This window comes from Pelodiscus sinensis, chromosome W (assembly GCF_052426305.1).
Source record: "Pelodiscus sinensis isolate ZL-2025 chromosome W, ASM5242630v1, whole genome shotgun sequence".
Taxonomy (NCBI): Eukaryota; Metazoa; Chordata; order Testudines; family Trionychidae; genus Pelodiscus; species Pelodiscus sinensis.
The window spans coordinates 7,418,487-7,440,301 of NC_143084.1; the positions used below are offsets into that span (position 1 = coordinate 7,418,487).

The window sequence follows — 21,815 nt, forward strand, 5'->3', positions numbered from 1 at the left end:
GCAGACTGCTCCTGGAGATTGGTGGAGGGCTGGGGCTGCCAGTGGCTTGCTGGTTCATGTTTTAGGGCCACTGGGTCAGGGGCCCCGGTACCCACTGCTGGCTGTGGGCTGGCAGGCTTGGAGCTGGCACAGGCACTGTGGCCAGGGTCTACCCCTTTAATGTCTCCGGGCATTAAGTGTCGACACAGCACTTATATCGAATTAGCTATTTCCATTTTGGCATTACTCCTTGTAGAATGAGGTTTACCAAATTTGAAATAGTGGAGCCCTTATTTCGAAAAAGTGGCTTGCCTGTGTAGACTCTATTAAAGTTAATTCAAAAGAACTCCTGTTATTTCAAATTAACTTTGTAGTGTAGACATACCCTAAGTCTCAATTCCTATTTGTGCTCTTTGGCTGCTGCTTGCAACATAAATTGGGTTAAATTCATGTAGTTAGCCAGACCAAAGTCTGGAACAAAAGCCACTTCTGAACATTAATCCTGTGGATTAACCAGCAGATAATTGCTCCTGATATTTCCAGAGAATCAACTAATCTCTTCCCCCCCGGGAATAGAATGCAGTGGTGGAGTGGCAGAAGAGGATGAAGTGCAGTCTGTCCTTGCCCCTGAAACTGCAGCAGATCGTGAAGTTCCCAGGGAAGCTGTTCTACAAGAACCACCACCACCAGGAGAGTTTGACTTCAATGAGTTCTTTAACCTGGATAAGAGTGTTCCTGGTTTGGCTTCGGTGAGTGACATTTTAGGCCAGGTATGTACATGTTGGCAGAAGCACCATTTTTTTAATCTGTCTCATTCTGAACTAAAATTACTCGTTTTTTGGCCTTGTATTTATTTATATATAATAAAAGACACTTCAAAATGTGTCAATGCTCAAGATTTGGAAAACTCTCATCCTGATGGCCAAATGAAGTACATATTATAGCCCATTTAGTAAACCATTGATGCTTCGAAGGTCACTTTCCTTCTTGGATCACTACTTCAATTTTTGGGGTTAAAGAGAAGCACCTAATATGTGACACAACTTAATTCCTTACTTTTCTCACTCTTCTGGTAAATGTTGCATGAGTTGCTTTTCTAGGAGTTCCAGAATATTGATTTGTAGGGAACAGTTATGGTGGAGTTAGATTCCCAATCAAGTCTTCTGCTTTGATTTTCTTCAATCACTATTTTGGTTCAAAATTATAATTGTGACCAGAAAAAACAAGACTATTGGAATAGATCAGCCTTAATCATGATTCTCAAACACCTGATAATAAGCCTCTGAAAATGTACCGTCTAGGAATATTCGGGGGTAGCTGAGTTTGTTTTAAGTTTTTCCTGTTGCAGATTAATAGTCTTTGAGGTACCACTAGACTAACAAAACAGGTAGATGGTGGTATGAGCTTTCCTGGGCACAACCTACTTCAGATGACAGGAGTATTAGAAGTCCTGAGCCAAGAATAAATAACGGGGGAGAGGAGAGGAGAGGAGAGACCCTGAGTAGATGGTTCCAATAGTTACAAGAGGCTGATAACAATTAGCACTTCCATTGGTTGGTTGGTCACTGTTTTGTTTTCAGGCCAATTCCACAAGCCAAATACAATGAGAAGGGTTGAAACTTAACTTCATTGGTATGAATAGGGATATCAGCTGGCTTGCACACTACCTTCCACATCCTAATGACTTGACTTAGCACCTCCGTTGGTTGGTTGGTTAATTGTTCTTATCAGCCTCTTGTAACTATTTGAGCCATCTACTCCCGTGGTCACCAACCGGTTGATCTCAGGGGCTCTAAGAGTAGCTCTTGAGCCCTCTCTGAACTGCGCGCCTGCGCAGTACATTTACATTTAATTTCCTCATTTGAGGAGCAGCTACTCACCGAGCAACAACACAGGTGAGTAGCTGTGAGGAATGGTGGGAGCTGGGAGGTCGGGAAGGCTGAAACACCCCAGCCAACTGACTGTGGCTTTCACAGCTGAAAGAGGCTGCCCTGTGCTCCAGCTGATGGGGCAGCTTCTCCTCTGTGCCTGCCTGCGTGGGGCACCCTGGCTGAGTGCCATGGCCAGCTGCCCATGGTGCTCAGCCAGGGTGTACCACGCTACACGTGGGCAGGCGCAGAGGAGAAGCCACCCGATCAGCTGGAGCGCAGGGCAGCCTCTTTCAGCTGAGACACACAGCCAGCTGGCCAGGCAGCTTTCCCTCTGCACCAGCCCACGTGGCGCATGGTGCACCCTGGCTGAGCGCCATGGCCAGCTGGCCGGGAAGCCGCTTCTCTTCGCTCCAGCCTGGCTGCCCTCTGCTCAGCCCTGGGAAGCTTGCTCCAGCACAGCTGGAGCTAGGCACAGCCTCCCTGGGCTGAGCACAGGGCAGCTGGGCTGGAGCAAAGAGAAGCAGCTGCCCGGCCAGCTGGCCATGGCACTCAGCCAGGGTGCACCATGCTCCATGTGGGGTGGTGCAGAGGGGAAGCTGCCTGGCCAGCTGGCTGTGACATTCAGCCCTGAAGGTGGGGCTTCAAGGAAGGGGCGGGGCGGTAGATCTTCGCCTGTTCTGAGATTTAAAAAGTGATCTTGGGTGTAAAAAGGTTGGAGACCACTGGTCTACTTGGTCTCTTCCTTTGTCTAGGAAGAGCCAGTGTGTCTCTCCTCCTCCTCTTCTTCTCTTCTCTCCCCCCCCCCCCCCTTGCTAATTTATTTTAGCCTGATGGATTCAACTTGAATCAAGCTAATGGCTTGGAGCTATATAGCAGATTCTGTGCTAGTAGGATAAACTGACCTGGGAGTCTCATACTTAGTTGATGGGGCTTATCAATGTCCAGAGGCATTGTTAATTACATTTTACATGGAACAAAATCCCTATGGGAGGCAGAAGAATGGATACCAAAAATGTCAGATTATAGGGTGAAGGAGTTGGAATCTGTGCAATAGTATTAGCCTGCCTTGTGGTTCTAGAATATCTTCACTTGCATAAATCTGGAGTAGTTACTCTTTGGTAAGAGACTGAACACAAGTGCAGAGATGTTTCATTTAAATGTGCTTTTCACATATAGATGTTGTGGACCTCAGCAATATAGCTGGTCACTAAGTTCTGTTTGCACCACAAGTGTTTTGTTTTCCAAAATTAAATCAACTGTTAAGTTATTCAGTATTGTAAGATGTGTATTGATCAATTTTATTTTGGCTTCTGACAGTCTGCAGCCCAAAATTACTTGTCACTGCAAATCATGGACTGATCCAGTCTATAGACTGGAAAAAATCCTCTGATTGTCGAAGGTCATACTACCTATTTTCCTATGAGTTTCCTTTCCCTCATGCCACTATAAACCAACTAAGCCCTGTGACTTGAGAACAAAATAAGCAATAAGCTGAAATGCTACCTCAGAGGCCAGCGGTAGTAGGAACTGCTATCCATGTTTATCCCTGCCCTCTTCAGCATTGAGGCAACAAAACTGGTAAGGATGAGGAATAAATCTCAGTCCCAGTTCGTTGGGTTTTTTTTTAAATTGGGTAATGGTTGCAGAAGGATTTGAAAGGGTGGTGGCTTTCATAGTGGAGAAGGAGCAGAAATTTTGTCCCCTTGGAAGGATACCGTGAAACAAATTACCCTAATAGTGTTTAGGCTGTAAAATGCAAGCACTGAAGTTTGGAAACTCGAGTCCTAGCTTAATATTTAGTGTGATATGAACCAACTTTATTGCTGAAATGCGAGACACCTGCAGATTGTCTACTTTTTTCATAAAGGGAGCTAATATAAAGTAGGGGAAGGCATTCAAATGTTCTTAAATGAAGGTTGGAATTTTAAGCAGATCCTAAAAGCTCACAGATCAAATTTGTTTTTGTTTTTTTTTATTCCGAAGCAGAAACTTCACTGTCTACTGAATACACAGTAGGAAAGCATGTGTTCCACTTGTTTAAATTCTTAGGTAGCTGGCATAATCTTATGCTGGCAATGTTGTGCTTTAAAAGCTATTCCAACTATCAACAGCTATCCTATCTGTAGGCATTCTTGTGAAGATTACTTTCCCTATTGTACCATATGTGTATGAAACACAGTTTATACCTTTCTATAGAATGATTAGATTGAGCTGGAAGAACCTGAAGAACTTCTTTGTTTTTTCAATGTCACATGTATGATATGGCCTCTTGATGCTAACTGAGTGAATGGTTAGCATGCTTGGCTCCCTCTGGCAAAGAATTGAATTTTTTTTCTCCTCTTGGGCTGAATGAAATGCCAAGGAAACAGGACAGTGCTTGAGTTATGCAGTGAATGAGGTCGTCCCAGGCTGTGGGGCAGTAAAGCTTGCTTAGGATAAACGTGAGTCTTTGGAGTCTGAAGATTTTTGTGGAAAACTAATTTTTCCATCTGTCACAAACATGCATTAGTGAAAACTAGCTTGCAAAATGAAAGTGCTTTAGCTTTCATTTTTAAAATGATCTCTTGGCACATTTCACTGCTTCTGAACTACTTGTAACAGACACTGTAGAACTGTTGCCTGCACTGACACTAGTGTTAAAATTATTTGGCTGTTCAGCTTCTAGAAAGTCATTGACTCCCCCTGCCCAAGAATGAATAAACTCTACTGGTCTCTAGAGTAAAATAGCTCTTGCTTGTTTACTTCTGCATATGTAAAGAATATTTGACAGAACTCAAGGTGATTGTTTGTTTAACCAGCATGGTACACAGTACAAGGGGTTGGATAACTGTCCAAGATCATGTCAATATGCTCCTCCCCCGGCCCCCAATCTCCTGAAGAACCATTTCTAAATTTTACAATAAGCCCAAGTGAAGAAAGATCTTCTACTGCAACAGAAGATATATTTTTATGTGGGTCCTTCACTGCAGCTGACCCCTTATAACCTGAGTGCTCCATAATAGGTCATTGAACTGTGGAATCAAGTGTTAATGACTAACAGGGTAATCTTTCAACTAGTGACTGAGAAGATTACCCTTTGCCAGAAGATAAGAGCAATCAAATATTGATCTGTCCGCTGTTCTGGTACAGTGGCACTTGCAATAATGGCTTAATCAAAATTTCAGAATATCTACTATATTTGAGTCTGTTCAAGAACCTCCTTCTAAACCGTAAGAGGACTACCAAATTCGGTACAGTAAAACCTGTGTTATCTGGCATGCTTGGGGATTAGGGCGTTCCAGTTATCTGAGGGTTCCATCAACCTAGGAAAAACCAATGGACAATAATAGTAAAACTCAAATTTTTAATATTGTAGTGTGAGGCAGTTGGTGTCTCATTTCTATTTTGAGTTAAAGATTATTAGTACTACTTAAATAAAAAATTAAGCCAAGCATGGTAAACCAAGCCAGGCCTGTGCGCCTGAAGATGTGATAGTATTGTGGCTGGGAGCAATGCCGATTAACAGTGCCAGATGATAAAGGTTTCACTGTATATAGCTTTCTCTTGTAACTTTTAAAGCAAGGTAAGGGATTGGTTGTACCTGGAATGGGATTGAGTCTCATAATACAGAAAAAGAATCACTAGGCTACTGGTTATCTGGTAAGCATTTGCCTCTACTGGGTAACCTTTTACATCCCTAACACGCACCCTTTCCCTCCCCCATATGCCATGCCAGCTGGAGCTTCAGCAGCCATGGAGAGGCATTTCTCACATGGCCCCAAGCTGCTGGGGTGAGATGGCTGGGGCTAGTCCCTTCTCGCTGAGGCACCCTGTGTACTGAGCACACTCCTCCTCAGCCCTACCTCAGAGCAATGATTTTAAATGAAGCATCTATGCTTTTTTCCATTTTATTTTCTGAAAAACAAATTAAGGACCCAAGCAATGCTGGGTGAATCTTCTAGTAAAATATAAAACTGGCTTGTATCTTCTTTCTTCAAAATGATTGATATTTATACCAACACACTGCTTTCACAAATATGGCGCAATTTCTGCAGAAGAGAAATGGTAGCTTAAACCATTCCAGGCCCTATATTCTGGGAGTAACATCCGGTCAGTCGCAAAAGAATTTTTACAAGTTACACAGTCTCTCTTGTATATCAAACCCTTCCATTCTTTTCTGTTGACTTGTCTAAAACTTTTTTCTTCCTCCTCACCCCTGCCCCCCAATGATGCAGATGATAGAGGATGTGCTCGGGGAAGGTTCAGTGTCGGCTAGCAGGTTCAGTAGGTGGTTCTCTAATCCTAGTTCTGGAAGTCATTCTAGCAGCCTGCGATCCACACCACATGAAGAACTGGAGAGGCTAGCAGGTAAAATTCTCTTAACACTTATCTTTTTAATCTCCGTACTCATGTCTCCTATTTGCCTGTCCATTCTTTCAATGAACATGATAGTGTGGAAAAGTAATTCTTACCTTGAATTTTTCCAAAAGTATTTTGGAAGCATCTGGTGTATACAGCTCTGTAGTCACCTCTTAAAGAGTTCTCCTCACTTATTTCTTTTCATCTGATGTCAGGCAGGGGGCTCTAGTCATGGTTTTCAGTGAAGTATGAAGCTTGTTATCCAGTGTGTATTCATTGAGACATTTAGTTTGTAAACTGATGTGGCAGTGCTCCTGGTTTTGCTGTTTCAGGTCTAGAGCAAGCCATTCTCTCCCCTGGCCAGAACTCTGGAAGCTACTTTGCACCCATTCCATTGGAAGACCACTCTGAAAACAAAGTGGACATCCTTGAGATGCTGCAGAAAGCCAAAGTGGACTTAAAACCGCTCCTCTCAAGTCTTTCAGCCAACAAGGAGAAGCTTAGAGAGAGCAGTAAGTGCCTCTTCTGATATTGTGGCGTTCCTGTGATGCCAGATCAAGGCAGGAGGTTTTCCAGAACATCAACCCTTGATTACTGAGGTTCAGATGTAGGAAGTACTACAAGTTTACTTACACTTCAAAAACCCCACTGGCCCACAAATCTGTTATGTTGCTACTGTTGCTGACTCTTTCCTTCCATCATAATCCTAGGATGACGACAGCTGAATTTTCATCGTGAACGTGGTCATTAGCCTGTGCTGCTTTAATACATTAAGATTGTGTAAATGAGTCTCCCAGCTTCACTGTTCCTGGCATCTAGACTGGTCTTCGCACTACACAGTGGTAAAATGTCAGCAATCCTAAATTTACTTAATACTTAAACTCAAATTATGCAGCTCTTCCTGAAACTTGTACCACAAGAATTATATTTGCAAGTACCTGTATGCTGGATCAAAGTGATCATCCTGGAAGTCTCAATATTTATCTAAAATGGGATCAACAAGAGGTTTGCATGCATTAAGCTACTTTGGGCCCTTGTACACCCTTTTCAGGTGTACCTGGTAATATTTCCCATTAACCATTCAAACTGTTCTGGAAATGTTAGGTACAATCTAAAAGTTCACTTCAAAGAACTGTGGCTCAAACAGGCATTCCTGCGCTACTGGAGTTAGTTTTAACAAGTAGAGCTGCTACTGAAAGCAACACAAGACTATAAATGTTTGTTTCTTTTGTCTCCTCTTCCCCCCCCCCCCCCCCCAATAACTTATCATACTGTTAAACCATTTTGTAATGAAGGGAACTGATTCTATTCTGCTGGAGCCAATGTAACCTTTTCCGTATTCATTCTAGTAATGTATTCAGTGCCAATTTTAAGTGCATGCACACAGCTGCCCAATGAGCATGCAAATTGATACTGTTGCATGTGCATACACAAACTGAACGTAAGTTCATATACTATTGTGAAACTTGATGTCTACCTTACAAATCTTTCAGTCCATATTGGAAAGTGGGATGTATTGCCATCTAAACTTTAAATTCCTGTGTTGAGCAAAACTTTAAATACTGCTTTGATTTGAGTGGTGGAAATATGGCGAAACAGGGAATTCATCCAACCAAGTATTGCAAACATTTCTGACTAGCATCCTGTTTGTGGAGCAGCAAGTACCTGGTGAACATTGGAGCAAAGCTCTCCCCATTTTGGCTTAACTAAATATTTTTAGGTCTCAATCTCTACTCCGACTTCTACCTTTCCCAGAACAGCCTTCTAACGTTACATCAGGCCCGCACAACATGTGGCCCGCAGGGGCTCACTGTGTGGCCCCATCCGATCTGCCAGCCAAGCAGAGGAGTGGAGTGCTGCTGGGGAGGGGGAAGTGTTGCAATTCTTGCCACTGGGCTGCCTGTGTGAGGAGGCGGGGTGCGAGCCAGAGGGCGGGATGCTGGCGTGATGTGGCATCGTGATGTCACGGCCGGTGACCGCCGAATTCAAAAAGTCTCTGGCAGCTCCACAAACTGGAAGGCAGAAGCCAGGTAGGGGAGGGGAAGGGGCTTGTGCTGAGGGGAGGGGGGCAGGTCAGGAGAAAGGGGTAGGCACCAAGGGACAGGGTGCAGGAGAGACAAATGCCAGGGGGCCAAGTGGAGACAATGAGGAAAAGGGGCAGGAGTGGAGGGGGGACAGGGTGATGCTGGGGGAGGAGAGGGTAAGGGCATTGGGAGCTGTATGTTGTGCAGGCCTGATTTAATTGAAAAATTCTTAATAAAGTATCCCCCTGCCCCCAACCTATCCTTGTGACTAGGGTTGCCAGGTGTCTGGTTTTCTACCGGACCATCCGGTATTTGCGCGTTCGGCCCAGTAAAAAAAATTCAGAAAATATTGGCCACGTGCAATGTCCGGTATCTTCTGAATTTCCGGCTGGGCACTGGACGGAAGCCTGGTGGAACCTCCTGTGGTTGTGTGCTGAAGCTGGGTGTTGCGGGGTTTTTTGTATGCCCGACACGCGTGGGGGGGGGGGGGGGGTTGGTTTTTTGCTCGTGTGTTCGGTATTTCTTTGGGAGGGCATCTGACAACCCGACTTGTGGCCTGCAGCTGTTTTCTTTGGAGTAATATGGCCCTCGCCACTTTCCGAGTTGTGCAGGCCTGTGTTACATATTTATCACAGACCAAGGGTAAAGATCTCCCAATCATAGCACAGACTTTTGTGTTCACTTGAGTGTCAAAACTCTTGACCTGTTTGGTCCCCATTGATTGATTAAAATACTAATCAAGCACTTGAGAAGTTACTGGGATTTTTTTCTCTATTGGCTAGTATCCCCTCAGCATTCAGTCTCTTTCCTCATGCCCTGTAGTGCGTGTCAGAATAGCATCCCTCCCCTGCCTTGTGGCCATATTTCCAGTAAGTCTCGCTTTCTCTAGACCACCATCTCCTACAAAACCCATTGGACATGGCTATTTTTCCTCCCTCCCTTATTCAAAGTACTCGCATGATTACACACAGATGTGAACATCTGACAACAAAGAATGGTATACAGAGAAAATAATAAACGGTGCTTGTTCCTTACTTTGTTGGTGCATATACAAATCTTTCCCATGATCCATAATAGCTTTAGTTTTCTTTGGGGAAACAAACCCCATTGAGAGAACATGCCATTCAAATTCTAATGTGACTTTAGAAAAGTGTGTAGGCTTCCAGGTATGTATTCTCTTCAAACAATAGCCATTACTTCTGTAGTTGTAAAACTGGTTTTCTGAAGTACTTGAGAAGTACTAAATCATAACCTGTGCATGTGTAACTGTAGCAAATGACTTGAATTTACAAGAACCTAACTTATTTGACTGTACTTCCTGCTAAGCATGTACTGTCAAAGCTGCAGTAGGAAATGTCTTTGCTTCCTAAAATTCCAAGTCTCAAGAGCTAAAATCTTAATCTAAAATTTAGACTTGTGCTTAATGGTTCATGGCTCGGCTATTTTTAGCCTGAATTAGAATATTGTAATGTAGCTCAAACGGTGATTTGAAACCAAAGTGACAGACAGAATTAGCTTCACATTCGTGGCACACCATTAAATCCCCCCACCCCTTCTAGGTACTGGTGCATATGCTTGTAAATTGAACACCTAGTTTAACTGTCTTCATCCCTCTATTTCTCAGCACATTCAGGAGTTGTACTTTCAGTGGAAGAAGTAGAAGCTGGGCTAAAAGGCCTGAAAATGGACCAGGAAGAGAGAATTACTACTCCGTTTATGGCAGAACAGATGGAGGCACTGAATGTAGCTGGCTCCAGACCACTCAAAGATGGAGATATGTCTGCATTTAATAAACTAGTCAGCAGTATGAAGGCAAGTGGAACTTTACCTTCACAACCCAAGCTCAATGTAAGTAACCAATTCCTGGTGTTGTTAAAATATAAATGGATCAATGACACAGCACTGAGTGAACTGGGAGCTTCTCAGCATGATTCTCATGATTTTTGTACCAGTCATTGGCTAAACATGACACATTGCGGGGCGGGGGGGGGGAGATGGTAAATATACTGGCCCTGAGACTGATGTTGGTAATATTAAGATTATTTCTGGGGAGATGTTGGTAACAGGACTGCTTCCATTTAGGGGATAGCTAACCAGAAGTATATGTATGTTTTTTCCAGTTCAGCAGTTGGTAGCTTAGTCTGTAGCCAAACAGCTGCTAAAAGCTTCTGGTAGTTTAAACAGACTGTTTTAAAGCAGACACAGATGCTAGATTTCACAAAGTGGAGATGGGTCAGTCTGACCTGTAAGTTAATAGGCAACTTTCTTGCTGGATGAAAAGATGACCTCTCATGCTACACAAAAATTGGCCATTTTGGTTAGGGGAGAAGGCTTATCTCTGCACTTAATCTTAACATACCCCAGTGAAGGCAATGTATAGCTTTCTGTAGAAGATGTGCTGTGTGCAACAAATACATGTTAGTGATGTCCTAGAATGCTAGGTAATACTTGGTTTCTTGTTTTGTATTAGTGGGAGTGTTGGGCCAGTTTCCCGTGTGTGCGCACGCACATACCCCTTAGTAAGACTTCACAGGTCAACTCATGCCCTTCACTATTCCCGTCCAACCTCTAATTTTCAATGCTGACGCATATATGAAGGCAAAATTAACAGTGGGGTTTCAGGAGTGTAACTTCAAGCATGGATTTGGCCTGTAGAATTATTGCTGGGAGCCTCGTTTGATTTGTAGTCCGGCCATCTTGCTAAAATGGCAAAACGTGATAAACTTGCACAGTTAATCTTGAAGGTAGTGAGACATGCCCAACTCACTGTTCTTAGATGTTTCTCAAAAGAACCACACTAGTGAGTTAAAATTCAGCTGTCATCTAATCCAGTGCACTCTCCAATCTGCAAACACACACAAACTGATGTATCTGGAAGCTGTGGGGTTTATTACTTGTGGGTGTCTCTCAAGGCTTCTGGAACTAGGAAGTGTGTCTACAGAAGTGCAATAGAGCTCTCTTCTTCTCTCCCCCCCCCCCCCCCCAATACTAAAATGCCAAAGTACACTCATTCAGTACTGGTCTCTCTCCTGGAATTGGACCCTTCTCTGAGACAAAGGATTGCACAAATTAAGAGGCAAGACTGGGGGGGAAAACTGAAGAGTTGGCAGTTTTTCAAAGGGACATTATTAAGGCCCCAAAAGCAAACTATTCCGCTGCGTAGGAAAGATGGAAAATATGGCAAAAGACCGCCTTGGTTTAACCAGGAGATCTTGCATGATCTAAAAATAAACAAGTCCTATTAAAAAATGGAAACTAGGACAAATGACAAAGGATGAATATAGGCAAATAAAGGAATGCGGGGCAAGATTAGAAAGGCAAAGGCACAAAATGAGCTCACACTAGCTACAGACATAAAGGGAAACAAGATGATGTTCTATAAATATATTAGAAGCAAGAGGAAGACCAAGGACAGGGTAGGCCCACTGGTCAGTGAGGAGGGAGAAACAGTAACAGGAAACTTGGAAATGGCGGAGATGCTCAATGACTTCTTTGTTTTGGTCTTCACCGAGAAGTCGTCTGAAGGAATGCTTAACGTAGTGAATAGGGGGTAGGTTTAGAAGAAAATAAAGAACAAGTTAATCACTTAAAGTTAGATGTCTGCAAGTCACCAGGGCCTGATGAAATGCATCCTAGAATACTCAAGGAGCTGATAGCTAGAGGCTCAGATACCTCCTCTATCATCTTCAGAAAATCTTGGAAGAAAGGAGCGATTCCAGAAGACTGGAAAAGGGCAAATCTAGTGCCCATCTATAAAAAGGGAAATAAGCACAACCCAGGAAACTACAGACCAGTTAGTTTAACTTCTGTGCCAGGAAAGATAATGGAACAAGTACTTAAGGATATTCTCTGGAAACACCTAGAAGATAATAAGGTGATCGGGAACAGCCAGCATGGATTTGTAAACCAATCTGATAGCTTTCGTTGATAGGATAACGAGTCTTGTGGCTAAGGGAGAAGTGGTGGATGTGGTATACCTAGACTTCAGTAAGGCATTTGATACGGTCTCGTATGATACTCTTATCAATAAACTAGGCAAATACAATTTAATGGGGCTACTATAAGGTGGGTGCATAACTGGCTGGATAACCGTTCCCAGAGAGTAGTTCTCAACAGTTCACAATCCTGCTAGAAAGGTATAACAAGTGGGGTTCCGCAGGGCTCTGTTTTGGGAGTGGTTCTGTTCAATATCGTCATCAACAATTTAAATATCGGCATAGAGTACTCTTATTAAGTTTGCAGATGATGCCAAGCTGGGAGGGGTTGCAACCCCTTTGGAGGATAGGGTCATAATTCAAAATTATCTGGGCAAATTGGAGAAATGGTCTGAGGTAAACAGGATGAAGTTTAATAAGGACAAATGCAAAGTGCTCCACTTAGGAAGGAACAATCCGTTTCACACATACAGAACGGGAAGCGACTGTCTAGGAAGGAGTACGGCAGAAAGGGATCTAGGGGTTACTGTGGACCACAAGCTAAATGCATCAACAGTGTGACGCTGTTGCGAAAAAAAGGAAACATGATTCTAGGATGCATTAACAGGTGTGTCGTGAGCAAGACATGAGAGGTCATTCTTCCGCTCTACTCTGCGCTGATTAGGCCTCAGTTGGGGTATGTCTGCACTACAATGTTAGTTCGAACTAACGGATGTTAGTTCGAACTAACATTCATAGCCGCTACACTAGCGCTCCACTAGTTCGAATTTGAATCGAACTAGCGGAGCGCTTAGTTCGAACTAGGAAACCTCATTTTAAGAGGATTAAGCCTAGTTCGAACTAGCTAGTTCGAATTAAGGGGTGTGTAGCCCCTTAATTCGAACTAGTGGGAGGCTAGCCCTCCCCAGGTTTCCCTGGTGGCCACTCTGGCCAACACCAGGGAAACTCTATGCCCCCCTCCTGGCCCCGGCCCCCTTAAAGGGGCACAGGCTGGCTACGGTGCCCGTGCCAGGTGCAAGCCTGCCAGCACCCAGCCAGCAGACCCTGCACCTGGCATGGCACAGAGCCACCCACCCGATGTCCCCCAGCCCACCCCCTCTTCCCGGGACCAGGCTGGCGGCTCCCGGGAGCTTGCCCTGGACCGCAAGAGGCGGGCACCTTCCTGGGCTAGTGCAGACATCGTGGACCCCGTCCACGATCTCCGCACTAGGCACAGGAAAGTGGCCGTCTAGGGCAGGAGAGCTGCCAGCCTGGCCACCCAGGAGCAGGTGTGCATGAAAATCAAGGGGGTCCACTGAGACCCCCAACCCTGAGCCCTAAGCTTACAATGGCCGTCCTGGGTCAGACCAAAGGTCCATCTAGCCGACAGCGGCCAACCCTAGGGACCCTGGAGGGGATGGACCGAAGACAGTGACCAAGCCATTTGTCTCGTGCCATCCCTCTCCAGCCTTCCACAAACTTTGGGCAGGGACACCACTCCTACCCCCTGGCTAAGACTACTCCATGGACCCAACCTCCATGACTTGATCTCACTTCCCTTTAAACTCTGTTCTAGTTGTAGCCTTCACAGCCTCCTGCAGCAAGGAGTTCCACAGGTTAACTATTTGCTTTGTGAAGAACAACAACTTTCTCTTACTAGTTTGAAGCCTGCTACCCATTCCTTTCCTTTGGTGTCCTCTAGTCCTTCTTTATGGGAACTCAGGAAGAACTTTTCTGTGTGCACCCTCTCCACCCAACCCCTGCTTTTAGAGACCTCTATCCTGTCCCCGCTCCATCTCCTCTTTTCTAAGCTGAACAGTCCCAGTCTCTGTAGCCTCTCTTCATCTGGGACCTGTTCCCAACCCCTGATCATGTTAGTTGCCCTCCCCTCTCCCAGCCTTTCTCTTCCCCTCTCCCACCTTCTTTTCCCAGTCTCCCCCAGTTTTGTTCAATAAAGACAGAGTCAATGTTGGAAGAAACGTTATCTTTATTTTGTACATCAATAAGAAGGGGGGCTAGGGAAGGGTAAGTGGAAGGAGGTGAGGGAGGAATGGGGTACGAGCCCCTGATGGGGAGGACTGGGCTGGCTCTGCGGGCTTCTGGGGGTGGAAGCTCTCCTGCAGCCCCCCGATTGCCCCCTCTCCCCGGATGGCAGCCTGCGGCAAGTGCAGCCGGGCTGATGGCCGAGTGCTGTGATGTGTCCAGTGTGGGTACTCCGGGCACTCCAAGCCAGGACTGCTTTGCAAGCGGGGCACCCCTTAGAACTGTCTGTCCGGGGTGGGGGTCGGGACCCTTTAAGCGCAGTCCTCGGCTAGCCTGAGACAGCATCTCCACGCTCTAAGTCCTCCTCTGATGCCCTGCCGGCACTGCTTCCGGCCATCCTGAAGCCCTGTTCAGGGTCCACTCAATGTGGACTTGCTAGTTCGAATTAGCAAAACGCTAATTCGAACTAGTTTTTAGTTCTAGACGTGTTAGTTCGAATTAGCTTAGTTCAAATTAACTAATTCGAACTAAGTTAGTTCGAACTAGCGCTGTAGTGTAGACATACCCTTGGTGTATTGTGTCCAGTTCTGGACACCATTTCAAGAAAGATGTGGAGAAATTGGAGAAGGTTCAGAGAAGAGCAACAAGAATGATTAAAGGTCTAGAGAACATGACCTATGAGGGAAGACTGAAAGAATTGGGCTTGTTTAGTTTGCAAAAGAGAAGATTGAGGGGGGACATGATAGTGGTTTTTCAGGTATCTAAAATGGTGTCACGAGGAGGGAGAAAAATTGTTCTTCCTGGCCTCTGGGGATAGAACAAGAAGCAATGGGGCTTAAACTGCAGCAAGGGAGGTTTAGGTTGAACATTAGGAAAAAGTTCCTAACTGTCAGGGTGGTCAAACACTGGAATAAATTGCCCAGGGAGGTTGTGGAATCCCCATCTCTAGAGATATTTAAGAGCAGGTTAGATAAATATCTATCAGGGATGGTCTAGACCCATGAGGGCAGGGGACTGGACTCTAGGACCTCTGGAGGTCCCTTCCAGTCCTAGTGTTCTATGATTCTAAAACTTGTGTGGTAATTGTAGAGAAAGGAGGGCTCTTCCATGTACTAGTTTATTAAACCCTTTGCTGGCAGTTATCCAGGAATATAATCTTGTGTAGTTACAAAGTTTAACCTCTGTCTAAGCAATCTTTATTTAACTTTTAAAATTCAATGAAGTAGTTGACATTTTTAGCTGTCTTCATGCAGTTTTAGCAGATGGAAGCTAGTAAAGTCTTCACTGAGAGCACTCAATGATACAGTTGAGAATCTGTTTGGAACAGAGAACTACAATCATCTGTCTTTTTAACTTGGCCCCCATCTGAGCTGGTTAGCTAGCAGTGCTTATCAGAAGATTTAATTACAATTTCATAATGTATTGGTGGGATAAGAAAGTGGTTGTACTGTTAATGAAGTAGGTACAGGATGAACCTTTAAAATCCAGGACTATTTGGTCCGGCGACATCCGTGGCCCAGCAGGATCACGGGTATTGTTGGACTGGAGAGCCCTGGCTGGCCAGGTTCAGAAGTGTAGCCCGTGGAGGGCACAGGTCAGGGCTAGCAGCAAGGAGCGCAGTCCCAGCCAGGCACAGTGGAGGGCTGGAGGTTGCAGCAGGCAGCCAGGAACGCAGAGCCTACAGCTGGGTAGGGAGCCTAGTACTCCGGAAAAAAATTAGGTCGGGTTCTTTCGAAAAAGGGGTCTTTTTCCAAAAGAACCCCATCTAGACTGCGCTTTCCCTTTCGAAAAGCCATTTTTTGAAAGCGCTTGGATGCGAATATGTAAATGAAGCGTGGGATATGTAGTTTATACATAGCCTAAGTGTGTACACTAAGCGTTGGTCAAACTGTAGCATGTCTAGCTATTACCTGACATATGTACTACTGTCTGCAGATTGTATGAAGATTACAATACAGTTAATATTTGACAGCTGTTACTTTTTCCTCCAAGGAGCTGCTTGGTCCACTCATTGCCAGACCTACTTCATCAAATGTTCTTAGTGGCTTGATAGGTGGCTTGGAACCTGCATCATCTTTGCTGAGCCAAAGAGCACCGTCCCCTTTGATTTCACAGGTGTTTCCAACTCAGGCTGCTTCTGCAGACTACCTCCATCATAGGATCCCCTCGCCAATTGGTAAGCGAGACTGCTTCTAACATGCAGAACTTATAGGGAAGAGACTTTTTTTTCCCCACTTTGACCTTTCAATTTTAAAACTGAATTCAGAGAAGGACTTTGGACAGCATTATCTAACACTTAATGGATGACCACCTCCAGGGCCATTTGTCTTCCCCTGCCTCTTCAAACAATCTGCTGACACTAAAGTTTGAAAATCCAAACTGACCAAGTTGGGCCTTGTTAGTACTTGCATATTAAGGACTAATTTTACTTCATAGCATTGTGGTCTACAGTTTAAACAAGAAAATCCTCTCAGGCACTGGCTGGCACTCTGTATTGCAAAATAAGAGGATAGCTTGCTTACCAGCTTGCACAGATCTGTAAAAGCAAGAGTGGTGTTGAGGTGCTTCAAAAGAAACCCCACCTAGCCACCTTTGAAATCAAGGAAAGGAACTGTGGGAGGAGCTAAAGTTGTCAAAGAATAAATACCAGTTCTAAAACTTTTAGATGTTGTCGTCCTGTAGGTTTTGGACCAAGTTCTCAGCAATTGCTCCATGATCCGTTTCAGGGGATGCAGAAGTCAATAGGCCCAGTTGCTGCACAGGTTAGATTTGGTGATTACTGAAACTTAAATATTAATGAGCACCTTTTTTACCCATTTCTTGTATAACCTGGGGTTTGAATGGTGGGATGCTAATTCCTATTTAATGGTTACATATAGATGCTATTTCAGTTGATTAAATCACTAGTTTTGATGAAGCATGCTATTCAGCACATCACTCTTGGGAGGAAGATGCACCTGCCATCATTTCTAGTCCTAGAACACGGTTGCTGTGCTAAGTGGCATTTTGCAGCAGTGCATTGAGATGAATTGGACACTAACTCAGTGGTGCAAATTTAACTCTTTCAGATGAGCTTGTTTAAATGTCTGCCACACCTGTTGACTGTAGTGGTGAATACTCATGACTGTTTCAAATATTTGAATTCCCCTTCATGGAATAATGCAAGATCTGGGATTAAAAAAGAGTTCACTGAGATTCTAATGCTGTCTCCTCTTTCTTGATTTCAGATGAGTCCACTGGGGATGCAGCAAGCGGCTTTAGAGGGATTAGCTCTACCACATGACTTAGCCATCCGGGCAGCGAACTTCTACCAACCAGACTTTGTCAAACTACAAATGGACAAAAGCAGAGGTGGCTTTAGGAACAGGTGAAATTCTAGAAACTTGCTGGACTGGAAAACCCTTAATTGTGTACAGTAGTGCAATGTTTCTCAACCAGTGGTACGAGTACCCTTAGGGGTACTTCAGAGAAGTCTGCGGGGTACATCAACACAACTGAAAACTGAACTTGTTTTAAGTTGTACAGTGTGTTTATTTGTACTTCTACACCCAAAAATTTAATTGCCCGCCCAGCTACGATTAAGTTGTTTAAACAAATGTGTTGCAACGGTTGAAAAATGTAGGTACTGGGGGTACTTTATAAAAAAAAAGTTGAGTGCATGCTTTTCAGTGGAGCCCATAGCTCATTACCGTTCCTCAATAAGGGTACATCTAGACTACACGTGTCTTTCGAAAGAGATCGTCTAGACAGCCACAACTTTTTTGAAAGCGCACCCAGGCACTCCGGATGCTCTTTCGAAAAATCCCTGTTCGCGGTCAATGTCTTTTTTTCGAGAAAGCTTTTTCAAAAAAAGGCGTTCTTCCTCGTAAAATGAGGTTTACTGCTGTCGACTTCTGGACCTGGGTCTCTGGTACCAGGTCTGCGGTGCTCCTTGTTGGGGCCAACCTCTGTAGGGGCTGGAACCGGTTTGCAGTGGGAGGTGTGAATTCAGGCGGGCAATCCCTTGCAATTTACAGCAGTATGAGTGGTAAGAAGGACTTTGTAGGGACCCTTTCACCTGGGTTCCAGGGCAGTCTTTTGCTGGTGAATCTTCACACAAACCCAGTCTCCTGGTTGTAGTTTATGGCACGGCTCAGTTGGGACCTCCTGGAAGGCGTCCTTAACCTGTGAATGATAAGACTTGTACACACCTCATAAGTTCCTGACAATACTTGACTATGCTTCCTTTAACAAGTGTGGCATCAGCCAGGTTAATTTCTGGGCTGCTTAACAGTCTCATAGGTCAACCACGTGCAATTTCATGTGGACTGAGTCCAGTTTTCTGATTAGGAGTGGCTCTCATGCTCATTATGGCAATTGGGAGTGCTTCTACCCATGTTAAGTCAGAGTTCTCGCATTTCAGCAAGTTTGTTCTCTAAAATCCTGTTTCATCTTTCTACTGCTTCTGTGCTCTCCGGGTGTCATGCACAGTGCAGTGCTTGTCTGGTAGAGTAGTACTTTGCCAGTTTTTGAACAATTTGTCCAGTAAAGTGTGTACCTTTCACTGGAGATCACAAGGGGTATTCCCCATGATGGGATGTAATGATTTAGAAGTTTCTTTGCCACTGTGATGGCATCAGCTTTTCTGCAGAGATAAGCTTCTACTCATCTCAAAAACAAGCAAACATTAACCAGCACATTATTTAAAAGATTGACATTTAGGCAATTGAATAAAGTCCATTTGTAAATTCAGAAATGGTCCCAAAGGCGGAGGTCTGGTTGCCGGAACTGTCTTTACAGGTTTACCCATGTTATGGGCTTGGGAGACAGGGCAAGCCAGACAGTAATCTTTGGCTGCTTGGGAGAATTTGGGAGCAAACTTTTTTTTTTTTTTTTTTTTTTTTTAAGGATTGCTACCATCTCCCCCTTTGCCAACGTGTGACAATCCAGGGAGCACAGGGGCAAGGTGAGGTAGCAAGACCACTGGGGCAACAATGTGGCCATCAGAGCTGCACCACAAGTGGTCTGGGTGCAAGGTGCACCCCGCCAGTCTCCACTCCTGCTTTTCTGATTCTGGGGCTTGGTCTCTCAGGAGGGCCAGTTCTGAAATAGACGGCAAAGGAGCTGGTGATGGTAGGAGAGAAGGGAAAAACAGCAGGTAGAGGAGCAGATTTCACTACATTCAGACAGTACAAACTGCATAGCAGCTAAAACTCCACTAGAATTATAAAAGCAAAAAAAGCCAAAAAAAGCACAAAGTTAAGATTATTCAAGGGACTTAAATTATTCTTTCATTAAAACAACAATATTGTACACACAACAGTGTTTGAAATACATATATCACAATCAACACACACAACAAATCTGGACAGAACACAAACTTATGTCATGACACAACCATGGTGGTTTTTTTTTTTCTTCCGTTAATTTTCAGCCGATATTAGCGCTTTCTGATCTGAAAGACAAAAACATTTCTATCCACATTGGAGTGGTGCATTATATTTTAGAACACTGTTTCTTTATAGATTTTTGCTACTTTTGATCAGACTGCTGTTACCCAATGGTATGCTTTTATTTTGAACACCAGCTTCAGAGGGTTTGAGTAAATTACTTCATTGTTGAATTAAGTTAAAGGTGGCATGCCTCAGTTTCCCTCTTGAACTGCAGACCAGGCTTTTTTTTTTTTTTTTTTTTTTACTGCTACAGAAACTTTCTTAGAACAAGATGCTTGTTAGTTACTATTCCAGCAAGCAAAAAGGTTTTCTTTTCCTGAAAAGAATCACATGCAATGTTACAGGCTTACTTACAAGGGACAGTGCCCCCCCTCCCCCTCCCCTTCCAGAACAGACAGACAGTTTGCAGACACACACAACCTTGGATCTGAAAGCAAGCCAAAAGTGCTATCAACTCAGCCTTGAACAGAAACACCGTGAAGTTTCTGGGCTTGGATTTTTAAAACAATAATTAGTTTCCTTGGAAGAGACCTTAAGGTGCAGGTTTTACAAATTTACAGTGTATAGATTCTATTCTTTTATGCGGTTAACCAATTAAGTTTCAGTAGAATTCCTTACTTTCCCTTTAATAGATTTAACAAAGTGTCTGTAGCCAAATATTTAACTTGGTTGTTTCTTTGCTTAGATGATTAAAAGAGGCTGCAAGAAACAAGGAGTCATTTCTTAAAGCAGGTTGTTGTGTGTGGTTCTCCTCCCCCCCCCCCCTTAGGATTTGGAGGAACACTTTCCTTAAACTGTTAAACTTATTTTAAACTTGGTGTTTTGCTTTGGATTGGGCAAGTTTGTTACAGGAGCCCGTGTTTTCAAAGGGAAGAGCTAATTCCTTTCAGTTATTTTTCATGTTTCCTCTCTATCTGTATATGCGTTATATAGAGGGGTGATGTTGTGCCAAATTCTCCCCCCCCCCCCCCCCCCACCATACGTATATCTTGGTTGATACAGGTGTGCCAACTGAGATTTTTCTCCCCCCCCCCCCCTTCTTGTGCATTATTTTGGCACAGAGGCGCTGCAGCAACTTTTAAGTTACATATCTTACTGCAGGGAGGATTTTTGCTTTTCTGAGCTTCACTTTATCCCTCAGGGCTTTAATTTTTTCCTCTTTTCCAATTTGTTAAATGCTTACAGGTCCTTGGACCATTATGCACATACATGTAGTACACAGGGGTGCCTTTCGGCAGAGTGGGGAGTGTTTAGACTAACCCCCACCTAAGCTAACTTTACACACTCCAAAGAAAGAGTCTGCCGGGTCTAGAGTGTCAGACCTTAGCAGCTCATGAAATAAGGGGAGTCGTCACTCCCTCTCATATCCACTGAGTCTCAAGGTTCAGCTGACACCCCCCCCCCCCCCCCGGCGTTCAGAGCTCCCTCGTGGGAGAGCCCTGGTGCAGCTGGGATCAGCTCAAGTCTCAGACCTATGCAGCGGCATTCATTCTTCACTCATTACATTCATACTCATTTTTCTCTCTCACTTTTTTTTTACAAATTTTTTTTCTCCTTTTTCACATTTTTCCTACAGTTTCCACATTTAGATGCATCTTTCTTTGTCCAATTCTCATGGGTGTTTCTATTAAGTGGTGCTGCCCTAAGACATCCGGCACTTAATGTCAGACTTCATTAGGATCCTATACCAGAAGGCTTTTATCATAAAGTTACTGGAATTCCTATACACTGACCTACCTCCATTTTCTGCGCGCACTTAAAAGATTCTGTAAGACACCGAACCAAAAGTCCGCCTGCTTACACTATTCTCTTCTGCGAGTCACCAAATTAAGAATTCGCCTGCTCGCACTGATTTCCCCCCCCCCCCCTTTTTGGTTGCGAGGCACTGGACTCAAAGTCCACCTGGCTCGCAGGGGTTTCCGGCACCTGCCCCAGCCCGGCAGAACACCACGTCCTGGCGCCTGGAGACAGCCTGGCGGAATGGGGAAATACTATGGCCTGGGGTTAGCCTCAGAGGTCAGTACTACGTCCACAAATAACAGAGAGAGACAACAAAGCTTTCCCACAGTTCCGTGTGCTGAGAGAGTGTAATGGCACCACACCAGCTTTTAGCGTCCGAACACAGAGGGTCCAGCGCATGGCTGCCTCGCTAGAGACACCGGTGTGCCCTTTTGGAACTGTGACACATAAGACAGGCCTAATAGACAAAGACAGACAGACAAAACGTTAGCCGCTCCACAAAATTGAATTCTGTAGCTCCCCTTACCCCAATGG

The 21,815-nt window shown here is 44.5% G+C and overlaps 1 protein-coding gene across 2 annotated transcripts in view; it reads left to right on the plus strand.

Moving 5' to 3' along the window:
• LOC102450726 (eukaryotic translation initiation factor 4E transporter-like) overlaps positions 1–21,815 on the plus strand; it is a 59,972-nt gene that overhangs the window by 28,559 nt on the left and 9,598 nt on the right. For both annotated transcript variants that reach the window (XM_089775055.1, XM_089775054.1), the window contains exons 7-13: positions 556–728; positions 6,065–6,197; positions 6,521–6,700; positions 9,837–10,060; positions 16,102–16,285; positions 16,792–16,871; positions 17,337–17,476. In XM_089775055.1, coding sequence (XP_089631181.1) covers positions 556–728; positions 6,065–6,197; positions 6,521–6,700; positions 9,837–10,060; positions 16,102–16,285; positions 16,792–16,871; positions 17,337–17,476 — 1,114 coding nt within the window. The remainder of the gene's footprint in view (positions 1–555; positions 729–6,064; positions 6,198–6,520; positions 6,701–9,836; positions 10,061–16,101; positions 16,286–16,791; positions 16,872–17,336; positions 17,477–21,815) is intronic.